Source organism: Colius striatus, chromosome 5 (assembly GCF_028858725.1).
Source record: "Colius striatus isolate bColStr4 chromosome 5, bColStr4.1.hap1, whole genome shotgun sequence".
NCBI lineage: Eukaryota > Metazoa > Chordata > Aves > Coliiformes > Coliidae > Colius > Colius striatus.
The window spans coordinates 49,956,825-49,977,866 of NC_084763.1; the positions used below are offsets into that span (position 1 = coordinate 49,956,825).

Sequence of the window (21,042 nt, forward strand, 5' to 3'; positions counted from 1 at the left end):
CTACTACCTTGACATTGTCTTATGTGTTTACTGCACAATTATTCTGAGTAAATCTAGGATCTAAGTTTTATATCTTGGCTCTTGTAATTTGTTTGCTTTTCACAGAATCACAGAATCTTAAGGGTTGGAAGGGACCTTGAAATATCATCTAGTCTTTTAAAAGAGTCCTTTCTCTAAAAGTCTGATACACAGGTTTTTGGACTAAGCACACGTTGTATTAATTGTACAGTACGAAGAAGCTGCTGAAGAAATGTCTCTTTACATGGAAAATATGGTAATTTCTTCATGCATTCAAAACATATGGAAGTTCTCTTGAGGACAGACTTCAGGTTGAATACATTAAGCAAGATCAAAATGGCTTTATAAGTTTTGTTTGCAGATTAATGTTGCCCAATGTCTATGCTGCTGACTATTTCAAGAGCAACTGTCGTGGAGTAGTGTGTTAAACAATGATGGAAGGCAAGCAGGAAAGAAATCTTGGCATGCTCAATGTACAGCATAAACAAGTTTATGATGACAAGCCCTCTCTCATGATGAAGACATAAAATTTCTTGCATTCATGTTCTTACCTAAAATATATGTCTTTGCACCAAGATAAAGTAGTACTAGAGTTTAGGGTAAAGTTCTTATATTGAAAACTGTAGTGCATTGTAGTTTAATATGTTTTTGGGGAGGTGAGAGGTTGATAAGTTCCAGTTGTTATGAGTGAAAAAAAGCATAATAAATACCAGACATTGATTGACATTGGTTTATAATACTTGGACTGCATCTTCATTTGCATGTGGTGTCCAGGAGCCTGGTCTGATAGAGCAGGGAAGGATCTTATTACTGGTGGCATAACAGTGTAGTGGTGGACAGAACTTGTTTTGCAAGTTTCATTGTCAAGAGCTCTTTTGAACCCTCTTTAAGTTGCTGCCATTTACTCTGAAAGTGGTGCTTTAGATTATTTTCATCTGTTTTCTCTATCTGCCTGATTGTTTTTAAAATGCAATATAGAGCCTCATTAAATTGAACCAGTCCATGAATGTGCCCTAGCTTTATGTGGAAAAACATAATTGCAGAAGACTAGTTTTAGAAGTCTTTACTGTTAGTAGCCTGAAGTAAAAGCAAACACTACTTTTGTTTTAGTGTATCTTTGATATTTCACATGCATCTTTAGAGGACTGCATGTGATTGCATGGCTTTTACATATGTAATGCTTCATAATACACACTTCCAGGAGGAACTATAATTGCTAGCCTGAGGTTTTGAGCTCAGATCTAAAGTAAAACTAATCTTTGGAGGGAGAGAGCTGCTGACTTCTGATGGTAAATAGCACAAATTGTGTCTTGAGAAGAAAACCAGAAATAATGTGTTGAAATGTTTGTACCAAATTGTACATTATGCATAGAAATTACTAAAACAATAACAAATTCTCATGAAGCAGGCACAATCTTCCTCTGTGTTTAATTTGTCAAAGACCTAACCTCAAATTTAAACTTCAGGATTTCAAGATCACCATATACTTTTTGCCTTCTGCTTTTGACATGATAGGTTGTAGCACTGTCTGGAAATAGTTTTCTGTTGTTACAGTCTCTTCCATTCAGGAAAAAAAATCCTGGAATAGTGTAATGGAAGTATCATGCTTTTTAAAAACATTTGCATTAGCCTTGAAAATGTACAATTTCTGGTAATTTGTATACTCAGTCTCTGCCTTTTATTAAGTAGCAAGTAAACTGGCATCAGAGAAATGCAGACATTTTCTGTTCTTTGTTAAGGAGTTTTTTCTTAGCATTATTGCAGTTGTTATAATAGATTCTTTATTACAGTCGTTGAAGTTATACTTCCAAGGTGCCTGCATGGTTAACATATTATGCTTTATCCTAAGCATAGAATGGCTTGGATTGCAAGAGACTTTAAAGATTGTCTAGTTCCACAAGGCAGGGCAGCCTTCTAGAACAGGTTGCTCAAATCCCCATCCAACCTGACTTCTCCCCATCCAGGGATGGGACATCCACAAACTCTCTGGCAACCTGTTCCAGTGCCCCACCACCCTCACAGGGACGAACTTCTTCCTTCCATTTCATCTAAATCTCCCTTTTTTCAATTTAAAGCCATTACTCCTTGTCCTCTCACCACATGGCCCTGTAAAAAAGTCCCTCCCTGGGCTTTCCTTTAGCCTCTCCCTTTAGGTACTAGAAGGCTGCTATAAGGTCTCCCTGTAGCCATCTTTTCTCCAGGCTGAAAAACCCCAACTCTCTAAGCCTGTCTGCATAGAAGAGGGGCTCCAGCCCTCTGACTATCTTTGTGACCCTCCTCTGGCCTCACTCTGGTAGGTCTATATCTTTCTTATGTTGGAGGCCCCAGGTCTGGATGCAGTACTGCAGGTGGCATCTCATGAGAGCCAAGGTGAGGGGGAGAATCACCTCCCTTGACCTACTTGCCATGCTTCTTCTGATGCAGCCCAGGATGTGGTTGGCTTTTTGGGCCACATGCACACATTGACGTCTCATGTTGAGCTTCTTGTCAACCAACACCTCCAAGTCCTTCAGCTCAGGGCTGCTCTCAGTTCATTCTCCACCTAGTCTGTATTTGTGCTTGTGATTACCCCAAGCATCTTGATGTTTTCCAAGACACTGTGTTTTTATTGTAGAGAAGATTGTCAATTTGCGAATTACTTCTGCTGTTCAGACTATACCTTCTGCAATATTGAGTCTTTAGGAAGTAACAGCAATTCAAAATGTGAATTATTGTAGTATTTAAGAGCAACTACTTGAAAACATAATCAATGGAAAGCAGTAGATAGAATTATACATGTGACTGTTGCTCTTGTTTCTGCTATAATTCATAGCTTTTGCTACAAAAGTAAAAGCATTACTTAACCATTTTTCACCAGTTTAAAAGGTCTTACAAATAATGAAGACTTTGGGAAATAGAGAAGAAATTTAAGAGTTCTGCAAGATCTGTAAATTTTGGATTATAGCTGAGATTTTTTTCAGAGTCTTAGAATGAGCTTTTAACTTCCTCTGACTTCCAAGATTTAATTCCTTCAAGTTTATAAGTTATTTTAGTTTCAAAATTTTACCTTCTGTTAGGTTTTGTTAGACTTTTATTCAAAAATGTATTGTTCAACATAAGAAACAGAGAGAAATGTCAGCAATAAGTTCTTCAATCTCAATAATGAATTAAAAAAAAACCCTAAAAATTCCTAAGATAATTTGGCACTTGTATGAAAGAGAATTAATATGAGAGGGATCCAGTAACCAGGTAAGTTTCCAGAGCTCCTCTGAAAGAAACGATTGGGCAACAGCTTAAGGTTGTGTACCTTATGCTTGAACACAAGTATTGTTAGATGCTTGTTTATTTCATAGGACTACTTACTGTATCTAAGAAAGTTTTTATCTAGGACAAATAGAATGTTGTTCTTGCTTTATGAGCTTTTCTTCTGTTCATAGTTCTTGTAATTCCAAGATAAAGTGCAAAGCACTTGATATCTTCGTGTGTATGAAGATACTATTCCGTATCCACAATTTATTAGATGCATACATTACATATATGAAAACACATGCTTTTTGGAGCTGTTTCATCAGTTTGACATGGGTTAAAATTGTATAAAAGGATTATATTCAATCTCCATGCATCCTGCTAGTAGAGTCAGGCTGTAAATAATGTCTTCTGCTTTGTCTTTCATAAACTTTTCGGATGCCAAATAATATCCTGACTGTTAATGTTTTTAGGCTTTGCTCTCTGTACATGATACTGTTGCTCAGAAGAATTACGATCCTGTCTTGCCCCCCATGCCTGAGGATATTGATGAGGAAGAGGATTCAGTTAAAATAATCAGGCTCGTCAAAAACAGGGAGCCATTGGTAAGTAACCTTGCTTTTTGATATGGACTTTTGTGTTTGGGGATTGTTCAGATCATGGACAGGATTGGGTAACATTATATTGAAATGTGAACATTACACATGTTTATTCATAACATTCAATAATACACTTGTGACTTACTAGAAAAGAACATAAAATGAGTAATAAGGATGTGTTCATTCATGGTGTTCGAGCATTATATATGTGGGCCAGTCTAAACATTTAGATCAATAATATATTCATCTTCTATCTTGAATTCAAATCATGAACTTGTTTTAAAATGAGAGTGGGAGAATGAATCCCCAAAGAAATCTTGACCTTTGTTGTGAACTTGGCCTGTTAGTGTTCATGAAAAAAAATGTGACCTTTTGATACAATGAAAGGAAAGCATAAAAACATACTTTAAAATACTTGAATTGAAATCTGGGCAAATTTAAGATGTCTGTTGCTGTACTTTGGATTAGGAATACTAGAAAGTTAATATCTTCATGGGGATATCTGGAAAAATGAAAGGTCTAAACCTACGTTGTATTACAAGAATATTAAAATGCTTTACTGATTTGGTTATTTTTATTTGCTGTAGAGTGGGAGTCATCTCATGTAAAATTTAACTATATTCTTTTTTTCCTGCAAACCGGTAAGAGCTTTGTTTTGTGTTATACTGGACAGTTCTTTCAATGGATAGCAATCCTGAAGAAATATCTGCAAAGTTACTTTGAGAAAGCCAGGATTTTGTTCTTGAGATGACAGTGGGAGAGTGATGCCTCTGTTTGGACACACAAGCTTAGCTTGTCCCACAATAGATATCTTACTATCACTCTTACTCTTGATGGATTTCTGGCACTGATAAAAAAGAAATAAGTTTTGATGTTGACTCACTGTAGATGCCTGTGGACATAATTAAAAGTTCGACCATGTGGAAAATTTTGACTTTGTTTTACTTTTGGGTTTTTTCCCCCCCAAATATTTAAATCACAGCTTTAGGCTTCCCTTTTTTTTTAATCAAAGGAATTGAGGAAGAAAGCAAGCTTACTTTAGGATTTAGTAACAGAAGGAGTATTAATTCTGAAAAGTGTGAAGAAATTTGAACATAAAGTATGAATTCTAATCAAGTGGCTTATTTTTACTGTTAGTGAAATCACTTTTTTTCCCAATGAATTTATCAGAATATGAGGTCTTTATTTCAGTTAGTAGTATCTCAGAATGGATTGGATAGATAGAACGTTGGAAAGAAAACTGAGATTTTCTGAAAACTTATATGAGATATACACATTGCATATGGACTGTTGAGATTTTAAGCCTTCTTAAAGGGACATATAGAGTTGCCTAAGATAAAGGTGACCCTTGGACTGTTCCTCAAATTCCACTCTTGCCCATTCACTCTGGTGGGATACTGAGTTCTTCCAGATACTTGTATGCCTGTGGTGGTTTAATCCTATCTAGCAGCTCAACCCTGTGCAGCTGCTCACTCACTTTCCTCAGTGGTATGGGAGAGAGAATTGGAAGGATGAAAGTAAGAAAACACATGGATTGAGATACAGACAGTTTTGTACGTAAAGCAAAAAAAACTACTTCCCATGGGCAGGCAGATGTTCAGCCATCTACAGGACAGCAGGACTCCATCACACGTAGCAGTTACTTGGGAAGAGATCATTCTGAATGTTCTCCACTTCCCCCTTCCTCTCCAGCTGCATATGCTGAGCATGACATCATATGGTCTGGGATATCCCTTGGATCAGTTGGGGTCAGCTGTCCTGACTGTGTCCCCTCCCAGTTTCTTGTGCATCACCAGCTACTCACTCGCTGATGGAGTGGGATGAGAAGCAGAAAAGGCTTTGACTCTGTGTAAGCTCTGCTCAGTAATAGCTAAATAATCCCTGTATTATCAGCACCATTTCCATCGCATCTAAAACGTAGCACTGTATGAGCTCTGTCCCAAACAAAACCGGCATAATCTCTTAAAAGTTGCATCCACGCTTAGCAGAACTCTTGTGCTAAGGAGGTAACAGACAGGGGTTTTTTAGAGCTTTCTTTTACTGGACAGGACGACAGATGTAGAAAATATAAAACGAGAGAGAAGTCATTCCTTCAGTTTAGGGCTGTTTAGTTTATTTACTAAGGCAAATACAGCCTTAAAATGGAATCTATGATAGACCATTATTAAGAAGAGGCAAAGAGTGGGAGCTAATTGCAGCCTACAACTACCTGAGAGTGAGAAGCTTATTAGAAGTGAAAGATGATAAAACACAGGGCAGTGGCCATAGTTGCAGCACTGGAAGGTTTAAACAGAGAATTAACCACCTGGTACAGGTCAGAAATCCAGCGTTGAAGCAGAGTAACTGGAGACATGGAATCTCCATCCTATGCCACAAGGCAATGGCTGGCCTGATATGACGTTGACAGTAGTCCTGCCTTGAGCAGGAGATTGGCCTGAATAACTTCCAAAGGCTGCTCTTTAACCAACATTTCTAAGATTGTACCTTATCTGATGGGAAAGAAGTATTTGTAGTCTTTCCAAATCCCTAACCTGTCTCAATGTTTTGTTTCATTGGAGTGTTTTCATTGGAGCTTATGGTGAGTTCTGTTTTGCATGTTACTTGTTCTGCAAGAAGACTTCAAATAATAGTGTATGATGTCCTACTCTTCTATAACCCACCTTTGTTCTATTTTAATATTAATGTGAATGTAAAACATTCATTTCTCTGTAGCAGGTTTGTAGTGACTCATTATGACACCATCATCACAATACATAACAAACCTGTTATTTGTGTCTTTTCTTCACTAAATTTTTTTCTCCCTTAGATAAGAATGGGAAGAAACAATTCACATAAAGGTCTTGCCAAAATATGGCATGGCAGAATAAATAAAGACATGTTTATACTAGATCTATTAGATCTACTGCTTTTATGCTTCCTGAAGTTATTTTATTGGAAAAAAAAAGGATGTACTATGATCTAAGTTTATTAAACTATTTCAATTTCATTTTCTGTTTACTTCTGTGTCTTTTTAATGGCTTTTCCTTCAGGACTTATTCTAAAGTATTGGTTATTGTTAGTAGAGATCAAAGAATCTCTGCTTGTTCAGTTTCTCTCTTCACTATTCTCCAGTCAAAAACTCTGACTTCCACTTGCAGCATTACATCAAGATTCTTGATACTGAGCTCGAGATTGCAGGTACCGTACAGTTTTCCAGGGACGGAGCTTGTCTGGTTACTTGACTTGAAGACAGTGAGCTCTTTGAACTTTTCTTTCACCTCAGATACATTCTCACTCTCTATTTGTACACAAACAGTAGAGTTTGGTTTTCTGCAAAGCTTTGCATCAGTACTACACCCTGGACGCTCTTGAATTGGATATCTCCTTTGGATGACTTTCAGTAGTACTCTCTGTGAAGCAAATGAGTCACTCTCTTAACTTCTTTGGAATATATCTACTGACCATTTTTATAGAAAGCTGCACCAGATTTCCTCTTGTACTTGTTCGTGCTTTTCTCTGAGTTAAGCACTTTAGCAGTGTTCTGAGATGGTGTTAATCACATATTAATGAAGCTTAAGTTCCCAGGAGTAATCATCTCAAAAGAGGGAAACACATGGTTTGTGGGAGGGCCTTCTGTTTGCCAGATTTCATCGATTCAGAAGTCAGTGCTGAACTTTCCTCCATTTTTTTGGAAGGGATAATTTAAACTTTTGTTAATCCTTCCACAGGTTGGGATTTTTTCTCCTAAATGCTGTAGTAGCAAATGGCATTCTAGTAGTCTTGTGTAAGTGAGATGCAACTGTGTTAGAAGGTTTTATTAGAACAAAGTGATATAGAACATCACTGGTCTTTATGTAAAGTGAAGTAGAAACATCTCCTTTCAGGGAGAGTCTGAAATACACCTGGCTATATTTTTACTTTTTATCAGACAGCTTGGAGGGTTTTTACCTATGTCTACCTCTTCAGGGCTTTTTCAGCCACTGCCATGTTCCTGGTTAGCATTCCTGATAGCCAAGTTGTTCAACTGTGCTACCAGGAGTTTAGTTCCTGGTCTCTCACTACTTCTGTCTCTCAAGTGATATTCCAAGTTTGTTACAGCCGTCATGCAGTTATTCTGGATGGGATGCTTCTTCACGTTAAGATGGTAGCTTCTTCGTCACACAGATTGATTTCACATTAATTTATCCATTTGAAAATTAATCTCTGTTCTCTGCCCATGGAGAGAAATGAACAGCTCCAGAGAATGAACCATGCCTTCTATTGAAGATGTCTGCCTTGATGAAAGGATGATTCACTCTCCAGAGCTACTTATTTGTTTTCAGTAACTGTAGGAGAAACCTAGACACCTAGCTTGAACTAGATATAGATAACTGATATGTGTATTTGCATTCTCAATAGAGAATGAATTAAAATAAGGTTTATTGAAGTACCTATTTGCATTCCACATCTGCATGTACTTTTGTTTAACAGAAAGTTATGCAAAAATATTACTGCTGTTTCAAACTCTCTTATTAGTAATTTATTTTACTGGCTAGTCTTTCTCCCTTTAAAAATAAAGTCTTATAATGTTTATATTCTGGAACCAGCAGATAAATGGATGAGCTAATAAAGCTCACATCTGTGAAGCTCTGAGTGGTGCTTGCCAATCAGTGTTACTACATTAAATATGAAGGAAAAAAAAAAGCAAACTCAACCCCCCAAATCAGTGAAAGAGTCTTACTGAAGGAGCTTGTATTATTTTTAGTGCTTTTGCATGGTATACCTTTAAACATATTCTTAGTCTGATCACCATATGGCTCCCAAACTCCTTATTTTTCCCTTTAAAAGTATTTTGAACTGAGCTATGCTATTACATCTGTATATGTCTCATTTAGGGTAACTTACACTTTTGGCTAGCAACTCTGAAAATATTTTCCAGCTCTCAAAGTCCAGTCTAACCTTCTTCCATTTTTAAAGCTCTAAATGAGGAGCTGCACTGCACATGTAACTGAAAGTAGTGGAGCTGAACATCTCATAAGGAGAAATTCTTGCCAGATTATATATACCTCATAGTTTAAGCAGGGTTGGCAGCAGTACAGGAGAAGCTGCTTTTTCAGAACATCAACTCTTTGAGTCTTCAGAAAGAAATGCACTTGTGTTTAATGATTTATTTTTAAGTGTTCAAAATTGGAAGGGAAGCAGAATTTAAGAAACTCCCTTTTTTGTCTCTGTATTATAGGTACAGCAAAAATATATAAACTCAAAAAGTGCTTTTTGCAGGCCTCCCATTCACTTTGATTTTCCCATAGAGGAGTTATTGACAGTTAGCTAACAGGTTAAATAATTCCTCTGTAAGTTCAAACTTTGTGCTTTGTTTGAAAATTCCAATTTACCTGTTACTTTTCTGGGGAACCTTTCAAATCCACTGATTTGTGCTATGAAAATTCACTTGATGTCAGTAACAATAATCACTTGGACAAGAGCCTTGTTGTTACTTCCAGGTGCTGGGTCAATACTGTGATCTTCAATTGCACACAAGTGTTTTTTTCCAATGTCTATCTGAAAACAAGATGATGTGAAGTATCTGTTTTCAGCCATCAGTGTTAGAGCTGGGGTGATCACAGTGGAAGGCTGTCAGTCATCATTTGCCTTTTGCATTTGGTGGCATTTAATAGTATTGACAAAGGTAAAAGGCATAAAGTCTTTCCATTCAAGAGTTTTTTCCCCTGATTAATTAGGAGACTCTCTGTTTTACTGGGACAATATAGTGAAAATATCCTGTATTTATATTTGGCTCCAGCATCCTAATGCTGTGGTTCTTTACTTTTTTTGTGAATATATCCATCAAAAAGATGCTTTGTACTTTTAAACAGATATCATTTTCCAGGTATTAATAATAAACTTCAAATTAATAGATGTTACTGCAAGGTTAGAACTTAATATTTGAGGTACAGGATAGAGAGGTTAATGTTTTTCTTAGTGTCTTCCTAATGGTATGCAGTTCTTCTTGCACATTCTTCTTGCACATTAAAGTCTAATCATGAGCTTTAAAGTGAGATTAGCTGCAGCTAAATCTTTAACTTTTGGAACTCTCAGGCTCATTTGAAACTATAATACAGACAAATGTTTACCAATATAATTACATTATAAGCAACACATAAGAGTAAGGCTAACAAATTGCCAAATTACTTTGCTTATGGATGGAATGTCATACTAATAAATCGAAGATGTAAAATATAAGACACAAACATAGCATATAAATTTTGCTGTGGAGTGCTGGCTGCTATTAAAGTTTCAACCAAAAAGAAAATTGTGTGGTGACTGTTTTTAATTTTTCTCTATTTGAAATAACTGCACTTTATGTAGTTAAAAATTATAGTATAAATTAGTCTCCCATTTTTGTCATGTTCTATTTCCATCTTAGAGGCAGAGAGAAAGGGAAACAAATTTCTTCACAGTCAAGAAAAATGTGTACTGTAGGAAAATGTCACCTCCCATTATTTACTTACACTTACTGCAGCTTCAAATCCTTAAAACACTTAAAAATTGAAGTAGTGGTAAAAATGATGTTCATGTTTAAACTAACAAGAAATAAAATAGGAAGATAGCTGTAAAAGCAATTTAATTATTCAAGGAACTTTATAAGATAGGGTACCTTCTGTACCTTACTTCAAGCTCAACACTCCTCTGATGGAAGGAAATTCTAACCAGTGGTGGCAGGGTGTACGTGTCACTGTCACATACTCAGAGGTGAAGTGACACTGTTCATTTGCTAATCACAAATATGGGAATGTTCAGAAAGTTGACTTATCTGCCAGAGTCCTAGCTATGTCTGTTGATTAACAAAGTTAGAGCTATCACAGGTAACTAATGATATGAACATGTTGGACAGGAGGTGCTTTTTTAATGTTATTTTTTGAAAATACTGGCTCAAATAACCTTTTTGGAGATTATTATGCAGTACAACTTATCTAGCTAAAATACTCCCTCATTATTCTCTGGACTCTGTCTTCCAGAGCAGGGCTAGCTCCTTGTCACTTGTCCCTGTTGCTTCCCCATCACCTTGTGCCTCCTTTCAGCACACCCTCACAGTTCTACTTGTAAAGGCATTTTTCTCATCTAGACAGGTGTTTGCTGGAAATTTAACTACATGATGTCATTTTACCTAACTGCCTTGTGCTGTGTTTGTGTAATGTATGGAAATAGTCATGACTAACTCAGGAAATGTTCCCCTCCTCTGCATTTCTGTCCTGAGGGTATTCCAGATGAGCGCTGATGTGCAGGGATATTTCTCAATTTCATGGTTATTTATCAATAATACTGTTAAGCAAAATGATGACCAGTGAATGCAGAGGTAGTTCTGAGTTTAAAATGAAACATTTATGAACACAGATAAACTTTTTGTACCCATGGTGTGTAATGTCCTGATTTAATGTAGCAACAGGAATTTATCAGTTTCCAGCAGTAGTTTAGTGTAGTTTTATCAGCAGATTCATGGAAGTTGTGCTGAAGTTCACATCAAGTTGAAAAGTAAACTTTTTGTATCATTTGTCCTTTTTTAAAGAGCTGTGTACATACATGATTTACTTCTGAATGGGAAAGTCACACATTCCCAATAGAAAACCATATTTTGTATATTCTTTTCACAAGTGTCACTTCTGCCTTATTCACATATAGATACAATGTTAACATTTTTTTGCAGTTTTACATGGCAAACGTTCTTAGTGTAGTGAATTAAAATTATAGTGAGATTAACCAAATAACTTCTTTTTTTTTTCCTTTTTTTACCCAAGGGAGCTACTATTAAAAGGGATGAACATACTGGTGCAATTGTTGTGGCCAGGATAATGCGTGGAGGAGCTGCAGACAGAAGTGGTAAGATGTTTAGCCATTCAAGTTCTAGATCTTGGAACAAGATAAAATGACATGTTTTGAAGAAATGAAATACATTACTGTCACAAACAGAAATATTTAGGGTCTTTACAGTTTTCCAAAGTGATATCTCACAGAATCATAGAATGGTAGGGGTTGGAAGGGACCTTTAGAGATCATCTAGTCCAACCCCCCTGCAGAAACAGGTCCACCTACATCAGGTCGCATAGGAACATGTCCATCTAGGTCTTGAAGACCTCCAAGGAAGGAGACTCCACAACCCCTCTGGGCAGCCTGTTCCACTGCTCCCTCACCTGAACAGTAAAAGTTTTTTCTTCTATTTAAATAGAACTTTTTGTGTTCCAGCTTCATCCCATTACCTTGGTAATACTGGTAAAAATATTCATACTGGTTTTTTTTTCCTCAAGTTTCAACCAGGCATCTTTGAGTGAGCAGATACAGGGGATTGGTTTTTAGATATATCATGGCTTGTTTCCAATTGAAGACACCCACTTAGAAATGATAAAGTATGCTAAGATTGCAGCCTGCAGATGTAGGGCATCCATTTGGAGTTTCAGCTGGTAATTCTTAAAATACCGGACCATCTTTGCCTGCTATTGCTCAGTCTGGGGTGCTCAAAGTCTTGAAGAGGCCCTGGGTTTTACTCTAAAGTGCCTCTTTTCATTGAAGAAAATCTAGGGCAGCTGTGTTTCACACTTGGAGTAATGGGGTAAATCTAAAATATATTGTTAAATTAGGAAGCGTTTTCACTACAAATTAGCACTTGTGATCTTTGCAGTGTTTGCAGCTCTGTGGCAATAAGAAAGTAGCATGAGTAGGAAAAGAATTGGCACAGACATTTTTCAAACATCTGCATAAAAGTCTGGAAAAGTCATAGAGAAATGGTACTAATTTTCAGGAGGAAGGAAGGGAGGTGAGTAAACCAACAATGTCAAACATACCTGTGAGGACAGTAGCTGTTATTGTGTTTACCATTTATTCCTGCTTTTAAGTTAGAGGTTAAAGTGGATGAATAAGGGAAAAAAAAGCTGAAAGTTAATGTCATTTTTTAACTAATATGTAGCTATAATGTGGTAACTCCTCTTTGTCTTCTCTAGGTCTAATTCACGTTGGTGATGAACTGAGGGAAGTCAATGGAATTCCTGTAGATGATAAAAAACCTGAAGAAATAATACACATTTTGGTAAATAACAAACATTTAAAACTTTATTTAGAGGAGTCAAGAAAAAATAATTAGACTTACAATTTCTGGTGTAATTCTTGGAAAAATGGATATTCTACAATAATGCCTTTACTTCCAGTGCCATGGTTTACAAAGCTCTTTCCTTTCTCTTAAAGAGCGATTTTCCATGCATTACATAAATATGCAATAAACTGATTACAAGTTAATGACTGTGATATGGTTGTAAATGTGTTGCAGAATGTTGCAGACCTCAGTGTGTAATCTAGATTTTTTAAGACAAACCATGATCTGTTGAATTCAAACTGCCTAAAATGTATTCATTAAGAATACATGTGAAAATTAGTTCATAATCCATATACTTGATAGAGTATATAACTGGGATACTCAGATTACAGTTTACACGGATTTGCAGTATATAGCCATATATGTTATTCTGTTTGCACACCTCTGAACTACACAATCTCTAAAGCCAGCCTAATTACTCACCTATGGAGAGCACTATGGCAAATTAAGTAATGCAGGCTTTTTCAGAAATATTTAATATTTTTTACAGCAAAGAAACTGCTGAAGGTCATGACAGCTCTTTATATTCATGGTGTAGGCATTTCTATATACATAAATACCTTGCTGCCTTGATGAATGGAGTGGCTGTCTCACAGCTTTGGTTCAATAACCAAGATGATTCATTTCAAGAGTTAGCCTGCTGATACTCATACTTGCTTTATGGTTTTGTGTTCCCTACAGAAATTAATATTTAAAAATCTCTAGAAACACAATAGCACCAGGAAAGGTGTGAACAATTTCCCCGTTTACCTCCTCAAGGTACAATATAAACATCAAAAGCCAGTCAGAGCTTGTTTCAAAAAAATAACAGAATTATTGATTCCAGTCCTATGGCTGGTGAAATAAGAACTTGGCTGCTGCTTGTCAAACAGTGAGCTCTTGGATCGCAGACATGCCGGCAGAAGTATGTCTCGCCTGGTAGTGGACAGGCCTGTTTCCATTTTGCTTAAATCGTTGGCTGTCTGTTGCACTCTGCTAGTTTTATGAAACTTGCCGGCTGCATGCAATAGTAGCAGAGGCTCCAGCTGATTAGCACTTCCTTCAATAGCAACATGTCACTGAGGCAGTGGGAATATATTGTGGTTAATAAGTAAAATGCAGCCAGACACGCTTTAAGTGGGATACAGGGAAAGATGAATGGATGAGGTGGTTGATGATGGCTAACTTGCTTTAAGATTTATAGTGGAGGGCTTTTTTCCATTTAGTACACGTAGTCTATTCAAATATGTTTTTCTTTTCTCTTAAAGTTGCCAAAAGAATAAATCCCCCCCAACAGTTTTCTGTGATAAATACGGCACAAGCCTGTTTGAGTTTTTCTATCGGGTATTTTTGAAAAATGAAATGTTAGTTGGATTTTTCCAGGGATGTCCAAACTGTGCCAGGAGTCCAGTGATTGCTTCTAATATGCATGAATTTTAGCTGTAGCATTTGCTCCTGCTTTCAATGCGTAAATGGGACCTCTGAAACACGTAGGTCCCAGTTTTAAACAGTCCATCTCTGCTCGCCAGTGAAACAAATAAACGTGAACATTTCAAATGGCTGTTTTAATCTTCACAGTGCAAAGTTTGGTATGGTGAAGCTGTCAAATTCCATGTATCATGCTTGGGAGAGGATAGATTCCCTTTGTTTGGGTATTTTTAAATTAATTTGAATTTCTTTTCCTTTCAAGATTTGTTTTAAATGTGCAGCTTAACTCTCAGTGCATTTTCTTTTCGACTGTTCACCAGGCTCAGTCTCAAGGAGCAATTACATTTAAAATTATACCTAGTGTGAAAGAAGAAATGCCAGTGAAGGAAGGCAAGGTAGGCAAGACTATTTCAGAAGCTATTGCAGTAACTACTAGGCTGAAGTTATATATTGTTTGCTTGGATGACAGAACCAAGAATGTGATTTATGCCTCTGGATTTAGTTTTTCTAATGTGGCTGTGTGTATTGCACTATATACTTCGGTACTCGTGCTCGATTTGCAAATGGGTGTGACATGGTTCTGTGAGGACCTGGCTTGATTCCAAGTTCTCTTTTTCTTCCATCATACACTGTGTAGAAGACACTTAAGAGAACCTTGGTTCAAAAATATCTTCTGTTCCCCATATGGGCACACTGTTCACCTGCAAAGAACTATTTGCCTTGGATCATAGAGCCTTTATGACACAGGGATTGTGATTGTAGAAGCAATGAATTTAACATACCTGTATGAACTTCTGATGTTAGACGTCCTTAAGGATGTTCTACAGCAGTAAATGTTTATGGCTTTACATTATTTAATTCTATGGTTTTAAAGAGTTAAAACAAAAAAAAGGGAGATACCTTTGGATTTATATTTAATATTTTGATTTTAAAGATAAAACACTGTTTGTTTCAGATGTTTATCAGAGCCCTATTTGACTATGATCCTAATGAGGATAAAGCAATTCCTTGTAAAGAAGCTGGACTCGCTTTCAGAAAAGGAGATATCCTTCAGATCATGAGCCAGGATGATGCAACCTGGTGGCAGGCCAAACATGAAGGTGATGCCAATCCCAGAGCAGGCTTGATCCCTTCAAAGCATTTCCAGGAGAGGTGAGATGCTGAGGAGCACAGTTTCATCATTTTTTTTTGTAGTAAGAGAAGACACTTATTTGCTGAAACGTTATCATGGTTGTCATATGTAATGCTCATAGATTACCTTGGTATAGTAAACTTGCATTTGCAGCAAGACAACTGAACTTGGAAACCTGTTGCTGAAATACTTTGCATTTCCTTATTTGTCTGACTAGAATTAATAATGACAAAAACTGATAGGATGACACTGATCCAGACTGAAAGAAAAAACATATGGAAAATAGCACTTTGGTATCTGTATTCTCACTGATGTACTATGCAGGAATAAGAACTGCAGCAAGTTTTGGAAAGCTTACAAAAATCTGAGGCTGAGGATTTAATTTTTTTAGACTGTGAATAGATTGCACTGTTTTAAGTTGATTTCCTGTAAAATCTTTGAGATATTTTGCAATAGTCTCATGATTTTAAGTGTTTATAAATCCCAAACTTGCAGTGAAAACTGAGGAGTTTGTGTCTTTCCCCTACCACCTCCTGTTTTACAGGAGATTTGCACTAAGAAGACCAGAAGTGCAGATTCAACCACTGAAAATTTCCAACAGAAAATCATGTAAGTCTGTTAACCTGGAATAGAAATGACACTCCAGATCTCTAACCCTATAAAATAGCAGTTTATTTCAGCCCTGTGACTACAGGATGCGTTTCTTCTGGGCCCAATAGCTTCTTGATCACATTGTATCATTAGAAAAATAAACACAAGTGCTGAAATGAAAAGCTTTAAAAGCAGCTAACAATTTTCCTCAGCCCTCTGACTTTGTTTTTGAAGCACCAAGCCCAATTAATGTTTTGATATATAATATTTCAAAGGTTGAAGAGTGTTCTTTTCCTGTTGAAATAGTACAGAATTGTCTCAATAGTTTATATAATTTGGACTGCATCAATACAGTGAAACATAGATTGAGAGTGAGATAAAAGGTCAGATAGTCTCCTCTTCTGTCCTCCATATGGTCAGTGATTTTTTTGTATCCTATGAGGGAGCACAAATTTTTAGGAGTCAGGATATAAAGTTCTTTGTCAGGCTTTCACAGAAATGCTTCTTGCTGGTTTTTAAACAAATTCAATCTTAACAGTCCCTGCTTTTAAGTACAGTAGATGCACAATATAAGAAAAATAAGCTCTAAGAAGGCACATACATTGAAACAAATATTTTCTTTCCACTGGAATTTACATCAACATCTGTTTTAAGTATTATTGCATATTTTACTTGACCTGTTATTTCTTTCAGTTGTACAGACTCATAACAAAGTGAGTACAATGTAAGAAACTGTCGCACTTCAGTAGGATCTAAATGTTAAATACATTGTTTGTGAGTTCAGCTAGAAATACTCAGATCTAAAATTTCCAACCATCTTTCATTCTCTAACATTAAAGCAAAAAATAAGGATACTATGGTACACAGTGGATGCTGGCACATGAAGTACAAAACTAAATGCTTTTAACTTGAAAATGACTCATTGAGGTTTGTATTGCAATTTTCCTAACGCCTTGGTGTGGCTTTTGTGCGAAGTTTGACAATTACTGTTATTTTTCTAATAATTTGTGTTTTCATTCCATTTTGCTATTTGATTGCACCCTAATGCTATTGATTAGCCCTTGATTAGCTTTGTAATTACATAACAGACTATATGATTGCACTGTAGCTTTTATAATTTACATAGAACTTAGAAACAAAGAGAAGCTCCTCTAGCTTGTAGTAAATCTGTTGTTTTTCTAGGTTCTAGGTCAAGTTGCTCTGCCCCAGTTTGGGAAAATGTCTCATCCCAGGGTATAGCTATTTCTCTCTATCCACTGTTCTTGAATCTGGATAATACCCTCAACAAGAGCCTTCAATTAAGGTGGCACTGGTGCTTTTGAAGAGGTAAATCAGCTGCTGCAGCAACACTGCATGATTCCTTTTGTAACGAACTGCATCTTTTTAATGGCCTTCAAGTGAAAGGTTTTGCAAGATGCATTTCACCCTTCCAAATAGGCACCCCAAACTTGCTTGGGAGTTGCCAGTATTACAACCCAAAGAAGATCCATAGTACAATGCTTACTGTTGTTTCCTGTGCTGTTTCCATTGACTTTGCCTTAAAGAGATTAAACAAGAGAGAAGAGTTCTTCTTTTCCTCCTTTTTCATTTAAAGTATGACAGGGCCTTGAGGTCAAGCAGCATGCCTGTTACCCTTCTCTTTCATACTTTAAACAAAGCAAAGTCCAGCTAAATACTATGTACAAGGCAGTGGTGCCTCTTGAAGGAGGAAAGGCTACAGAGTAATATTGGTTTGTCATTTTCTCTCTTCCCCATTTCTCAAGACAATCTGCTGCTACATCTGACAGATTTCATGGGAAGAAGGGAAGGGCTGTTCTGAGTAGTAGTCCATCTCTTAATTCAAAGACTAAGCATGGTTTTAGTACTGGGAGGGAATGACATCCTTCACAGAAGAGGCATTTAAGTACATAGGAAAAAACTGTTGTGACTAGAATGTTGTTTGAGCTGCTCTCAGGAAAACTTTCCACTTGCTTGTCTTTTCAAGAAAACTCCACATCATCTGTGAAACTGCATGCCCTTGTGATCTTTCTAAAATTAATGCAGCTTTTTCTTCTTAACCGAGCATGGCAGTGAAGCTGTGAGATGTGGAGACCCTGTCTGCATTTGTGCACAGCAATCACCTTGCCCAAACTGGGAGATGCTGGAAACTCATGCATTACTCAGCTGAGCAAACAGCACACTGCCAGTATTGGAAACATAGAAGGAGGGTAACATAGATAAAACAGGAAATTGGAAAGTGCTACTGGGTCTGGGTTGTTTGGGGGTTGTTTTAGCCCTCTATTGTATCGTATGATCCACTTATTGTTGTCCTGTAAAGTTTTATTCAACAAGTTCCTGTGTAAGGAGGTAGGAAAGTGATAGTGCTTTATTTCCTTTGATTCTTATTTAAGCATATACTACAGACCTTCAGCTTGATGTAGGCTTCTCCAGTGTTTGGAAGGGTGATTGTGTGGAGAAACTGATGTTCCATAGATCTTCTTGAACTAGCTGTATACTGAGGGGTTGCTTGCTATTGAAGTTAATCCTGTCCAATCATATGACCTGAATTTCCTTAGCAGATAGGAGGGAAAGGGCAATTTGCCAGATGGTATTCCTGTATCTTCCCAAAGACAATAACATATTGATTTCAAAGAGCTTCTTATAAAAGTCCCTTTCTGACAGGACTGGGAGTTGCACTAGGAAGCTTTCTTGGGAGGTGCCAATTAGCACAGGATGTCAACTTGTTCTCATTCCACAGATCCCAGGTTTTGTAGTGAGGAGGAAAACTGAGTACATGCCATTGTTTTTAATAGGGAGAGTCAGGAGGAATATTCTGTTTTCTTGGTTACTCTTAAAATGAGATTCAGCTCTGATTTCTTAGATGGAACTCAAGGATGGTAGTGTCCTACTTGAAAATTAATCTAAAAATTAGCCAAAATCGTATAACATAGGAGAAGTATCCTTCAACTTTTCTCAAGCCAGTTCTGGAACTAAGGACTGTTGTATTTGTCTAGAAAACAGAGCACTCTGAAATATATTGACAACTGTATTTACAACATTAACATCTGTCAGAATTTGCTTTGATAATTCAGTATGTTTCAAAACCTTCAAAAAACTAGACTGGATTACTTTGGGGAAGCCTTCTTTCTGTTTCCCTTATGGAATTTTTAACTTTTTTCAGCATAACAATTCATGTTGCTTGAAGTTGTTAATCTGTACACATATGGGTGTATCAAATTTGGAAGCAAAATAAAAGTAGGCTTTTTTTAGTGATGGTTGTTTGTGTACACATATTGAGGAAACAGATGCTTTCCACAAAACTTTTTCCACTGCAAAGAATTTTTGCCCAAAACTCAGAAACTCAACCTAGTTCTAAATCATTAAAAGGATCAGTTTATAATGGAAATGCCAATTCTTAGTCTCATTTTAGTAGCCAAGTCACCTGTTTCATTGTGTCTATGTGTGAAGAGAATACAAGTAAATATATTAGCTCTGTGGAAGATACATACCCACACCTCTCCCAGTATTTAGCCATTCTCCTGAAAGACAAAACAGAATCATTCTCACATTGCACCGGTCAAAGGGAAAAGCCTTTAACACTTGTACAGTGGAAGAGCGAGCAAAACTGTGTACAATCCATATTGAATGGTATGTGAAATCGTTTGCAAATGGAGAGGATGCATAGTTTGATGGTATCTGGGCTTAAGGTCAAAGGAAACTGGTAATATGGGTGGAGCATACACTGACAAGAGGTGGTTTTACATTCAGAGGAAGATGCAAAGTTGGAATAAAGAAATAAACAGGAAATGGGAAAGCAGAGAAGTGAAATTTCATATTGAGGATGAAAAGAAGGAGAAAGTATTCCAACAAAGGCAAGGGAAGCACAGATGGACAAAAGCTGCCCATAAACCCTGCTAGGCAAAACCCCCCAGAAGATGGGCTTTGAAGTGATTAACGCATCTAACAGTGTTATGCAGGAGCGTTACTGGAGTCGCTATTTGCAATATAGCTCAATTGTTTCTCAATTCTGTTTAAATCAAACACTAACATCTTTGTTTTGTTAAAGCTTTTGAAACTATGAATGCAAAAATGACTAATAAGAACTCTGACCTGTTTTCTTGTTATTGGTAGAAAACCTCAGTAGCGTTAATACAAGTTTTAAAACCATGAGATAAGTGGAAGTTAAATGTGCTGACCCACTCATAAGATTGATAATGTTACTTGCCAGGCTCTGAGTTAGTGCAAAAATGATTCAGGAATAACAAAACTCTCAGATATTTTCAGCATTTTTCTCAATACTTAGCAGCAATGACTTTTCAGCAGAAAACAACATTGTACATCAATACCATGGGGAAATAATACTGGGGGGAAAACAGCATGGAAAAAGAAAACAGGCAAATTGAATGAAAGGGAAGGAACAGATGTGCATGAGGTTGTGTGAACAGGACTAATCCTTCATGTTCTGGAATGATGAATGTGCAGTATACCTGACATGGGATGTTGAGGGAGCTCTATGGGAGACAGGGAGGTACAGTAGAGGTATGCCTGGCTGCAAGCAAGTGGCTTTGCTATGCCTGAATTTGTGAGCTGTCACAGAGTGCCAGCTTCACAGGAACCCACTCACTGGTATTCCTCAATAACACTTAATAACACTGGCTTTCGGAGGTCACCTTAGGTTGGGCACAACTCTGTACCCAGAGCTGACTCTGTAAGTTCTCTGTTCACAGCATCCTGACCAATTAGAAGTGATGTGAGACTCGGTACAGGGAAGAATTCATTTGTTTAACAGCTCCCAGTCTGTTAACTTGAATACAAGGACGACTACTGCTCTGACTGTAATAGTCATGCCAACAAGCATGGTCATTCTTGCATTTCCAGCTTATTTTAGTTTGTAGATAAACCAATGATCACCTGGGTTTTTGAGGAAAAAATTAATCTCTTTGAATAACAACCAGATGACTTACCCTTCTGCAGTTGTTATAAACTACAGTAAT

General features: G+C 37.0%; 1 protein-coding gene across 2 annotated transcripts in view; it reads left to right on the forward strand.

Annotated features, from left to right (window-relative positions):
* Positions 1-21,042, forward strand: part of MPP7 (MAGUK p55 scaffold protein 7) — a 154,267-nt gene that overhangs the window by 104,279 nt on the left and 28,946 nt on the right. For both annotated transcript variants that reach the window (XM_061996951.1, XM_061996952.1), the window contains exons 7-12: positions 3,717-3,848; positions 11,594-11,675; positions 12,791-12,876; positions 14,667-14,741; positions 15,302-15,498; positions 16,023-16,087. In XM_061996951.1, coding sequence (XP_061852935.1) covers positions 3,717-3,848; positions 11,594-11,675; positions 12,791-12,876; positions 14,667-14,741; positions 15,302-15,498; positions 16,023-16,087 — 637 coding nt within the window. The remainder of the gene's footprint in view (positions 1-3,716; positions 3,849-11,593; positions 11,676-12,790; positions 12,877-14,666; positions 14,742-15,301; positions 15,499-16,022; positions 16,088-21,042) is intronic.